This window comes from Ammospiza caudacuta, chromosome 9, assembly GCF_027887145.1.
Source record: "Ammospiza caudacuta isolate bAmmCau1 chromosome 9, bAmmCau1.pri, whole genome shotgun sequence".
NCBI classification, from domain to species: domain Eukaryota; kingdom Metazoa; phylum Chordata; class Aves; order Passeriformes; family Passerellidae; genus Ammospiza; species Ammospiza caudacuta.
The window spans coordinates 987,580-999,800 of NC_080601.1; the positions used below are offsets into that span (position 1 = coordinate 987,580).

At 50.2% G+C, this 12,221-nt stretch overlaps 1 protein-coding gene across 1 annotated transcript in view; it reads right to left on the reverse strand.

The window, feature by feature from the left end:
* Positions 1-12,221, reverse strand: part of LOC131561559 (hexokinase-1) — a 39,792-nt gene that overhangs the window by 26,519 nt on the left and 1,052 nt on the right. Inside the window, exons 2-3 of the mRNA XM_058810891.1 lie at positions 6,766-6,928; positions 1,868-2,016 (exon numbers count right to left, since the gene is read on the reverse strand). Coding sequence (XP_058666874.1) covers positions 1,868-2,016; positions 6,766-6,928 — 312 coding nt within the window. The remainder of the gene's footprint in view (positions 1-1,867; positions 2,017-6,765; positions 6,929-12,221) is intronic.

Genomic DNA, 12,221 nt, shown 5'->3' on the forward strand with positions numbered 1-12,221 from the left:
GTCTGTGACTGGCAAAACTGTGAGCCCATGCCTGACAGATGGACAAAACTGGAAGTTTGAATGCCGTGAAGTAGAAAATACCAAAATGAACCATGTTAGTGAGAGGTGAAGCCATAAATCACAATCTTTCAATAAGCTGATTAGGCACTAAGCTTTAGGAGTGTAACTCAGCAAAGTTAATGACACAGCTTGCTGGGAATCATTAGCAGCCTACCCTACACAGGCTGCTCAGTCCAAGTATTCCACAAATCTGGCTCGGACATGTCAGAAAACCTCAAGGATAGGCATCAGCCACAAACCAAATCATCAGCTGCCTGTCTGCCCCCTGGGCATCCCCCACGCTTCCCTCTGAGGGCACACAGCAAGCACTGGACATCACCACAGAACAACTTCAAACCCAGCTGCTGTTCTGATAATGCTTCCAAGTTCTGCTCTCGTTTTCCTGGCACTTCAATACTGTGCCCATGGGCTCAGCAGAAGCCTTGCTTGCCTTTCTTTCAGCCTAAAAGCCATGACAAAGCCTATCAGCCTGAGCTCCACGCTGCTCCTTCCCAGCAGCCAAATGGCCTCTGGATATTGAAAAATTAAAACACAGACACGACAAAGACATGGAAAGAAAGCAGACCTGATGTCTCCCATCCTAGCTTCTCCTTACCACCCTTATCAGAATCCCCTAAAGCCAGCCTGCAGCTCCTGTCAGCCTCCAGCTCCTGACACCCATCCATGGACAAACAAACAGCCCCTGCTGCCACCCTGCCTCTGAGCAGCCCACCCAGCTCCCCTGCCCCTGGCAGCCACAGGCAGCTCAGCTCAGCTCCAGAACCACCCTGTGGGAAAGCCACTGCACGACCTTCTGGCCCAAAAACAAAGCAATGAGGTTAGGAAGAGTCCTTGCAAGAAGGTCATTTCACCGCTGTGGTTCAGATATGACAGCAATGCTTTTATCAGTTCTACTGACAAGCCATGAGTGCCATCTTACACTCACTGCTGCACTCACTTATTACACACAGACAATAAAGGTATTAAGGTGACTACAGAAAATATATGAAAGGTAAAAATGCTGTTCCCATAATTTTTCTTTCTCTCCTATTTTGCTTGTTCTTCTGAAACAAGCTTTACGTTTCCTGCAGGTCTCACACTCCTGAACAGCACCTCATTCTAATAAAAAGTGTAGAAACCTTGTTGTTTCCAACAGTGAAAATTACTTGTTTTGCCTTAGGCTGACACGGAGACAAATCTGCCAGTGTAATCCACTTCCTGATCATAAAAAAAAAAATACTTTCAAAGAGCTCAATTTGAAATCCAAGTGAATGGATACAAATATTTTCTACTCTTGGAACAAGGAAGACCAAAAAAAAAAACCCTTTCAATTACTCAACAAAACTTAAGTGAAGCTGTGCCAACACATTCTATCAGCTTCCTGTACCGTAATTTTTTCAGTGTACTTGTACTTTTCATGAATGCTGAGTTGCTCAGACTGCCAGCACAGAGATGTGGCTGTCATGGTGATTCCTACCCCTCATCCAACACTACAATTGCAGGGCTGGTCATGCTCATTGCTTACAAAGGCTAAGTTGTTTTCCTGCTCTCCATTTGTACTAATGCAAAGTAAGCTGACGATAAAAGCCAGAATTTTTATTTCCAAGCCATTTTTTCCCTCTCTTATCCAGAAGTCCCCCATGGGATGACAGCTTTGCAGCACCCACGCATGCTCTGTCACACTGCTTACTCCTTTTCAGTGCTGACACTGAGGTGCAGTCTGCATGCTGTAGGTGCAGCTGTTACAAAGCTAAGCTCAGTCTTGTGGGATTTTCTAAAACCCAAGGAGCTAATCTCCAGAGAGATGTGCCAAGGAAGAGGCGCTTACCCGTGTCCCACTCCCGTGCATGATGTCCTCTGGGGTGTTGTAGATTTCACTCTCCATCTGCACCGTCTGCTTTTTCTCATGCGAAACCTTCACCCGAAGGATTCGGAAGTAGGAGCCACCAAGATCCAGTGCAATGAAATCTCCTTTCTCTATGTGGAAAACAAGACACGAGCGATTAAAAATCACATGCAACACAAATCTGGGAAACACCAAGCTTGGTTAAGTGCAGCACTGAAGCAAATGTCCAGTCCCTACAGTGGCAGCTGCAGGGCATCCACGTGAACCTGATTCCATCAGTCTGATTCCCTAAATTCCCTAACTGGTGCAATGGCAAAGCCAACCACCACTGACACACAGGCAACAGCATAGAAGTTGAATTCAAAACAGTGAACAGTCCGTATCCAGATCTCATGATGAAGATGGCAGAGCAAAGATCTCAGGAGAGACCCAAAAGAGATGTTGAAAGAAGAGACGGTAAAATGAAGGGATGCCAGACCACTGACGAGCAGCCTTTTGCTGTAACTAAACCTGTGTCATTTTGGCAAGTAACAGCGGATGGTGGCTCCTCTAAAATCAACAAATTACACACAGATGTAATGAAAGGAGGAACCACCCCTAATCTCATGTCCAGAAAGGCTGAGATTCACTGCAAACTGCAGACAGGTAAGAGAAGTCAGAGAAAGGACAGCTTAAAAAACCAGCCCTGTACTGCTGCAGGAGTTACTCAGAAGTTGTGATGCCTTGCACAGAGCTCCTAATATCTGCCCAGGAGGAAACAATTGGGGTACACCTCCATCTCCCCCTGTGCTGGAGAGAGCTGAAGCCAATCCAGCAGCCTGCAATGTCACAGACTGCAGGCACGTGGGCTGGCTATCAGAGGAATGGCACCTCTGGCACCCCTGGAGAGCAAGGCAAACATATTTGCCTGACCTGCTGTGCTATCTCGTGCCCTACAGAAGAGGGAGCAAAGACAGGGATTGCCAAAGTCTGCCAAAAGATAACGTGTAGGGAAGCAGAGAGCAGAGCTTTCTCACACAGGAGTGCGTGTCCAGGCTGCAGATAATCACCAGGGCTCTTGGCAAGGATCTGTGTCTGTGCACGGCATCCCCACGCTCGCTGAGGCTGCTCAGAGGGCAGCAGAGCAAAGGCAGTTTTCTCATCATCTTGCTCATCAGCTGTGACATTGTGAAGGCCATTCCTAACATTGCTGTTTTTCCACTTCCAACTAAATTCAAAGTGGAAGAAGCTCAAGCAGCTGGGGAGATTGTTGTGACGTGTTATCTCAAACACACTCAGCTCCCAGAGCCTTCTGACCCCAGGCTGTCATGAAAATTCCAGGTATGCAATTTATCCACGAGCATTTCCAGAGCCACTCTTGCCTCTGAGATTGTTCTGTCCAATCTCATGTCAAAACTCCTAAAGTCTGACCTAGTGAGCTGCTCCTCCTCATCACCCCCTGCACCTCTGGGAGCCTCATCCCAGTCAGCAAAGCAGATGAACTGCACGAGGTGTCCCTCAGGACAGGATCTTAAACAGAAACAGAACAAGAGAGGCAAAAACACACCGCAAATGTCCCTTTGGATTTCCAAGGTTGCGGTGTAACACAGAAACAAAACACTGTCATGTGCGAAACCACAAAGAACAATAAACTCCATACAGAAAAACACAGCAAAATTACAGTGGGAGCCCACAGCTTCTAATACATCTCCAAATTTGACTGCACTGCAATGCAACTTGTCCTTCTTGCTGCCCAAGACATGGGCAAGCTGAGTTTGGCAAAACAGATCTTGCAGTGCTTCCCTACCTGTTTTTGAGCAGTGTGGCTTTAAACACTGCTTTGCACCAGTACAAATGTCACTTAAAGCATGAGCACACACAAAATGGAGATGCAGCTCCCTTTATTTGGCTCAGCGTAAAAAATGCATAACCCACTTCACCGCAGCCAGTCTGGAAGTCAAACACCGAGCACAAGTTTCTCATTAGGCCAAATACCCAAATAAGCTTTATCTTATGGGTATCATCTGTTGAGTGCAGGCCATTACCCCCAAGAACTAATGGGAAAATCAACACTGGACCAGCTGGCCCTTTTTAGTGTTTACCTCAAACAAACACTACACTTCTGAAATACCTTCCTTGTAAATAAATTAACGGGTTAGGGTGCTTGATTTCCAGCACCATCAAGCTCATTGCAAGGCAAAAAATTATTAAGAATCATCCTTCACCCTTTAAAAGGTCTCTGAACTAGAGTGTAAAGCTTTCTGAATGCAACTAGAGTTTTCTCTTAGTGCACTTGTGGAATTAAACCCAAGTAGCAGCATTTAATCTGTGCTTTGTAACACCAAGGCCCAATCAAACCTGCTGTGAATTTATCTGGACTTTGAAAGCATTTTGAATTAGCTTGAGGTACCATTCTGGGCACTGGGGACTGAAAAACCTCACGGCTTTTGTAAATTAAACAACTCTGAATGAAAGGGGGGAAAAATCTGCTAACATCAACACCTCCAGAGTCTCTAGAATTATTGCTCACAAACTCCTTGTTGAAAAAGAACACAAGCACAGATCTGAAACTAAACAACAGTATTTTTCTGAATAGTCAGCTCCCATAATAATAATTGGACTCAGAGGAAAGAGCTTACAAGGCAGTAATTAGAGACAGGCCAGAGAAAAGGGCAGGCTTTCAGCCTCTGGCTTTCACGGAGGGACAGCTGAAGGCACAAATTGCCATCTTTGGGCACATCGACGCAGCCACCTCCCTGAGGGCCCCCCAGCAGCTTTGGGAGGGAGAGGGAAGGGGCTGTGCACCTGCCCTGGCAGCACCTGTGCCACGGCTGTGCCAGGCACACGGGGGTGAGTCAGGGCAGGGAACGCCACAACACCCCCCCAGAGCAAACACTGCTCATACCTGGCCTCAGAACGTGCCCTTTCAGGGACAGAACGGGATGGCTCTGCCTGATTTCTAACACCCATCCAAAGGGGCTCCAGCCGCCCCCACACACACACACAGATCGCTATAGAACTGGGCAAGGCACTGCCTTGCTCTGACCCGTGCTGCAAAGCACTGCCAGCAGCGTGCCCAGCCCGGAGAGGCTGGCAGGAGCCAGGCAGGCTCAGGAGCAGGAACTGAGTGCCCTGGGCACAACACACCAGGTTCTTTGTTAAGGAAGTGTGTAATGCATGATCTGAAACGAACGCCCTGACACACGGACACGCCTGCACACGGCCAGGGCTGCTCGCTGCTCACAGCAGGGCTCAGAAACCTCTCACACTTCTCTGGACATGTGCAGATCCTCCTTCTCCTGGGCCACCTCTCATCTTCCCAGATTCAACCTCTCACACCTCTCCTGGCCATGTGCAGATCCTCCTTTTCCTGGGCCACCTCTCATCTTGCCAGATTCAACCTCTCACACCTGTCCTGGCCATGTGCAGATCCTCCTTTTCCTGGGCCACCTCTCATCTTCCCAGACTGTACAATGGAACAGTTTTCAAAGTCATTGGACTCACTGCAAGCAGCTCGGGTTTGGTGCTGAGCAGTGCCTGACCAAGCAGGGAACTGGGGACAAGGCACTACTCAAATGAACTCAAATCAATGAAAAAACAGGGATTTTGGAGCCCAGTAGAAATGCTGGGATTCCACACAAAAGCCCTCAAGTCACCTCGTGTGCAAACCCTGAGTGCAGCCTCTGCCTGTGACCCAGCTGTGTGTGTGGCAGCTTCTGGTTTTCTCAACAGGCTGCAAATTCCAACACAACATTTCAACATAACAGCCAGCAGTGCTAAATTAAGGGAAACAGAGGATTCAAACAGATTCTCCCTTTGGTTTTCCTCAGGCAGCAAGTCACATCTCAACTAAAAGCTTGAGATGGCAGAAAGCAACACCAAAGCAAAGCTATCAAAGAATTCCACCTGCCAGACAGCAGCACCAATTTACACAAAGCACCTGGCCTCATGTTCTTTCACCAATAAATTCTCGATTTTAACTCAAACAAACAAACAAACAAACAAAAAAGCCTCAAAATAGGTAATAACTCTGTTATGCAGGTCTTGCAATCTCTGCACACAGGTAGGCACCAAACTAGTTAATTTGTGGCAGGCACCACATTAGTTAACCAGCTTATGCTACATGAGAGGGAAACCCAGTGTTACTACTAAATAATAAACACTATTATATAATGTTTATAAATACATTTAGATGCTCTACATATGGTATTTTTTTAAAACACATAGTAATTTTTAAGTAGCAGAGGCAATCTTGTTCTCAATTACCAACATAACACCTTTTTGGTGTCTGATAGCAGTTTGTGCCACTTTTATCTGGTACAGTGGGCATGGAAAAAACAAGTCCTGCATCCAGATGGAAAAAGCTTAGCACAACAGAGCAGCAGCTTTGCAGCCACACGCTACATCCTCCTCAAGTTCTGTGAGTTTTCCACCAAGGCAGTCTAGAAGAGGAAGCTACAAAATGCAAAATTAATGCCAGGAAACTCAAATTCAGCCTGTAATGGTTCACAGTTCCACTGGGGAAAAAATAAGAAGGGGAGACGTTAAAGGAAACAGCACATCACTAAAAGCCACTGTATTTAGGACTCTAGGTCATGTGAGTGTGAACTGCATGAATCAAAAATCATCTGTGTGAAGTACTGACTGCCGGCAGACAGGTCTCAGAGTAAATGTACTGAGGGATAGCGAATGACTGCCGGGAAGGGCCCTTCCATTGGCACCAAAGTGCCTTTGACAAAGGAATCACAAAATCAGTGGGAACAGACCTGCACACAGAGGGGAGGCTGCCCTCGAGATGCTGTCTGGGCTCGCCGGGAAGCAAATCCCTCTTGTTCTTGGTAGGACATTGTGCATTTCCAACAAATGTGCTGACTACGGAGAACACGCCCTCAGCTGCTTACCTGAGCCGTCAGGAATGGACCTCACGAAGGTGGGAAGCATCTTCACAGTGGCTGTGGGGTTGAAATCCCTGGAGAGGCCGTTCTTCATCTCCCTCCTGAAGCGAGCCATGACGTCCAGCAGCGTTTCGTCCGAGAGCCGCATGGCGTAGAGGTACTTGTCAATCTGGGGGGGACACACAGCACCCCGGCATCAAGGGCTGCCCTCTCTTTCACTGCAAGGCTGCTGCAGCCCCAGCACGGCCCCAGGGCTCTGGCCAAGCTCAGGACACAGCCTCATGCCTTATTTTCTGACTCAAAATCACACAGAACGTACGAGTCCAAGGCCTCCCGAGGTGAGCTCCATCCTACTGTCATCCCATGGCAGCCCCACATCGATTTGCCTCCTCGCTCCCACACAAAACCATCTTTCCACCACCACCTCCAGCCCTTGCCCCACTTCTCAGCTCTCCTGACTGTCCATGAGCTGAACGGCTGGAGCTAAAAATCCCTCTTTTGGCACCTTGTCCCAGCTGGGGAGATGTGGGTGTCAGGGGTGCTTTGTGCTTAAAGCCTCACACTGGCAATGACTCGCCACAGTGGTTTTGGGGCTACATCACACGCTGAGAAATTATTTTGATGAGAGACCACTCTCCCTATCCCATTCCAAAGCTACAACGAACAGAGGGTCTGCAAAGACAGAACTTGACTGTGAGCAGGTGGCACCTTCCTCCTCATGACAAAACATCAAATTAAAAGTTGTTGACTTCTCCCTTGCAGCTTCCAATGACAGGAGCTTGCTTTACCTCCTTGGAAAAAGGAGGCACTTCTAGTTTTCCAACAATATTGCTTTCCATAATATTACAACCACCTTCACTGTCAGGAAGACTGAGAGATGCTTTGATGCCTGAAAAATACAACATGGCCTGGAGGGGTTCTTGCCAAACACACCACCCACCCTTTTTGCCTCAGTTGCCAGTCTATTCTTGCCTTGTTTCTTTACCTGCCTTGGAAATTTGGTTCCACAAGTGGCTCTGATCGAAGCCACACCTTTGGGATCCCTTTTGCTTGCAGCTTAGCAAGACAAAAGAAAAAAAAACAAAACAACCCTGCCCATGTTTTCTGTCCTCAGCAAAACTGGAAAAGCCACCTCATTTTAAACCCCAGGCCAGCTCTGTGCCAAGGCTCCCTGTGTCTCCTTGGCTGCTCTGGAAGCCCTGAGAGCAGCTCATCTCCAAGCTGGCATTTGTGTCTTACAAGACCAAGGCCACAAAAAACCACTTTATGTAAAACACAGGCACACAGGCACTCCATATACCAGGGACTTTGAGACAGGAAGCGATGAATAATGCCCTTCACAAAGGAAATGCAATCAAAATCTCATTAAACCCCCAGCTGACCATAAAAGCAGCACCAATCTAATTGCTCATACAGAAAGCACTCCTGCCCACCCTACTCAAGGTCTCCCCAAAGACAGCATCTCCCTGAGCCAGGCACCCTCCTGCCATGACCCAGCACTTATATACACAGGCAGGCAGAAGGCATGGAGAGCGCTGCTGGGCACAGCATCCAGCCTGGTCCCCAAGCACAGGGCTGGGGACCACAGGGGACACAGCCAGAGGCTGCACAAGCCGTGAACCTTTCAGCGTCGTGGCTTGCAGGGGAACAATGCCGTGATTGATAACACCACGGTGAAATGAGACCGTGCATTTTCCCCACGAAGCGGTGACGTGACGGTGCAGGCGTACAGCTGAAGGCCAGAAGAGCTGAGCTCAGGTTCTCTGCAACAGAGGCCGAATGCAAGACCCCAGGGCAGCATCCCCACATCCCTGCTGTGTCACAGCAACAACCACAGCCAGCCACGGGCATCCTTCCACTCCAAGAATAAAATCCTGGATGGATGGGACGTGCCCTCTCTGCAGCCCCAAACGCCGTGGGGATGGACGCAGAGGCTGGAGTCTGGCTAAGCAAGAAGGTCTCTCGCTCATGGCAAACCCTGCCACGTTTTTTTTTAGCAGAGTGTGTAAAGCCATGATGTCAGAGCATGAGGATACTCCCTTTAAAAAGGAGGGGAGGAACCAACCTCTTTTTCAGGCTGAGCTTCCAGCAGCCCACGCTGCCGCTCAGAGGGACGATTCCCCAGCTCTCCCAGTGAAAGCTACAGTAAACACCGCTCGCAGTCAGACTCATACACCCCTCTACAAAGCCCCAGCGCTGCATCCTCCTCCCAAAAGCAGGGCGGAAGGGTTCCCGCTCACCGAAAGCGCTGCTGTGAGCGCAGGTTGTGGCGTTTGCACAGTCAGGACTGACGAGCCCATTCTCCCCACCTCTGCCCCTGCGCTGCCCTCAGCAGCGAGGCAAAAGGGAGGGAGGGCTCTTTCTGCTGCCGTGAGAGACCAATGAGCGCGGCCAGCGCCCTTACATAATTGGGCTGGACGCTCCCTGCAGGGAGCATCCCCTGCCCGGCTCTGCACGGCGCCCGGGCCATCCATCTGCACCGCCGAGACTCCCGGGGCGGGGACACCGAGGGACAACAGTCACTCCTACGTGGCACGGCTTCAAAACCACGGAAAACCAAAAACATAAAATAGCGGGAAGAAAGCGAGGTTTTTATTCTCCCCGGCGGGAGGAGGGTTGGTCATTCCAGCAGTGTGGCAGCAAGGGAGTCAGCGCAGCCCTCCAAGGGAGAACTCCCGGCAAATAGCCATAAATAACCCGAGGCAGGCGGGGCTGGAGGCTGGATTATGGCGTGCAGGTTTAATAACTCCCTGCTCTGCCGGCAATCAAAGCCGATCACAAAGCAAAGCTCAGCCGGGGGAAGCTGTGGAAAGGCTGCCCAGGACGCACAGGAGCAGCCCCACCGAGGCTCCCGTGGGAGACAGGTACCAGCCCTTCCTTGCCAGGGGATGGCAGAGGGCAGGAACGATTCCAGACAAGGAGCAGAAACACTCCTTTATTTAGCTGCCACCCCAGAGTCACCCCCTGAGGAAGGGCATCTTCCCGCACCACCACTATGGGAGTCCTCCTCTAAGAGCTCAGGCACTTTTTTTTTGTCTTTTTCTCAAAAGAGACCAAAACAAACCGGAGACAGAATCTGTGAGCAATTTTTTAAAAGTAGGATTTCATCGTCTGAACCACATTCACATAATTTTTCCCAGTCGCAGTTTGTACTCGGGGAAAAGAAGTTTCTGAAAATCCAGCCACTGCAGCAGTCGTGAATAATTACATATTAAACAGGCCGTGCCTTTAGCTTAAGCTTAAAGGCCATTCCTTAAACACACGCCTCCATCCCCAGACACTGACAGCAGTCAGTGGCATCCAAGAAGAGAGCACACCCAGAACAATTTCAGAAATCATCAGCACCTATTTTACCTTCATGCCAAAACCCTTCACCACGAAAACATTTTTCTGCAGAGCTAATCATACTCCTTTCAGCATGAGGAAGATTCATCAGGAGCCAAAGCAGGTTAAAACAAGTAGTTTAGACATTTGGAAATTGTTTGCGCTTACTGATGATTTATCAGATCGGTTCCTAAAAAGCCTTTGTAGGGGCGGGTCACCAACACAGGGCTCTTCTGGATACTAGTTGTTACATTTTATACTACATTCCAACACGTTTTTTTCAAGGTTAAACATCCACACGTCCTCCTTCCTGAATGGCAAGATCTTTTCCTTCGCTCAGGTAAGGCAACAAAAACATATTGTTCCCCTGACAGACAGAAACCAGGCAACACCTGCAGGCTCCCTGTGCCGGGGCAGGTACGAGCCTGCTGGGAACAAAAGGCAGCTTTGCAAAGCTGTACAAAGCTCTCCCCACACGGGGCAGCGGCACAGGTACGCTCTGTGTTTCCCTCGCCCCTCAGGAAGGGAACCGGCCCTGCAGAGAAACGGGGGCCACAGCTGAGTTTGGGCCAAGCGCCCTGTCTGAGCCAGGGTGCTGAGCTCCTGCTCTGTCGCCACAATGCCACAAACGTTCAGGTGACAGGTGTCTGCAAAAACATCTGGATGACTTAAGCTGCTTGGACCACATGCGTACTCATACAGCACAGGGCATGGCACAGTGCCCAGCAGCATGGAAGTGCCAATTCTGAGTGGTTTCACTGGAAAACACTCCCTCCTTGCAGGGGCCACTATGAGCAACCCCTTCCTCCAACTCTACACCTCCACCCTGCCAGGACTCATCTTGAAAAACATTCCAATAATGACGATTTAAAAAAAAAAAAAAAAAATCAAGGGGGTACACACAAACACAGCAGAGCCAGTAGAGAAGCACTAGCTCTTAGATGCAGGGTCTGAAACCACCGGCCCCATCCATGCCCCTCCACAGGGTTTCCACCGTGGAAAGGCAGCTGCAGAGCATTTCAGAGATGGGAATTTAAAAAAAAAAAAAAAGGAAAAGAAGGTCACAAGTGAAGAAGAAAGCTCAGCTTTGGCTTGTCAGTACTTTTAACCCCCTCCCAGCCCTCCTGCGACCCACAGCAGCATCCTGAAGGTGACCTGCCCGCCGTGCCACCAGGCCGTGGCAGAGCAGAGGGGCAGCCTGGCTCCCAGGAGCCCCACGGGGAGAGCAGGGACCACGCCTTGCTCGGCAGCCCGGAGCCACTGGCACGTACCAGCAGCAGAAAGTGCTGCTCTCCCGGAAGCCGGAGCAGAGGGAGGGACCTGAAATGAAGCCGTGCCTGCACGTATCCCTGGGAGCAGCACACTGATGGAGCACAGACCCCACAGCAGCACGCTGAGGTGGAGCAGGAGCACTTTTGCCCCACGGGGAAGCAGAGAATGGAGCCCACCAGCTGCCACAGGCATCCTCCCCACAGGACAGCCACGACCGAGGAGGCTCAATATCCGCTCCAAAAGGACACAAACAGGAAAAGATGTCTTGCGGCCTCTAAAAGCAGCAGCCTGCTTTTTTTTGACTGGGTTTTCCTTCTTTCTTCGCTCATCCAGACAAAACCAGCTTGATCCATAAGAATGCTTTACAGCTCCCTGGCCGAATGGTTTCCCATACTGCCAGACAATAGCAGCCCCACGGTGCCAAACCAGCCTGCAATAAATAACCCCCAGAACACCGCAGTTTCTCTGTGCCTTCCCCACAGCCTTTCTGCCGCCCTCACCACCACACACACTCCTGCTTATCTTGGCCTTCTAAATATAACACGCACAGCGAGACGGAGAAGGAAGGCCCTGGCCGGGCAGGCACGCCTGGCACCAGCAGCAGCACTCACAAATCCTGCAGGAAAAGGAGCACAGCGGGCCTGGCAACAGGAGAGGCAATAGGAGAAGAGGTGCAGGGCTGCAGGCTGAGCCTCTGGCTCCTCATGAGAGCCCCCAAAAGCCCCAAAGCAGGGAAGGAGACGTGGAAACCACGGGGAGCTCTGCTGGGTTTTCTCCGAGGGAGACTGAGCCCGTCTCGAGTGGGGCAGGGTGGGTCACCCACACACTGGAGCTGAGGCCAGCCCAGGCACAGCCAGCAGCCCACA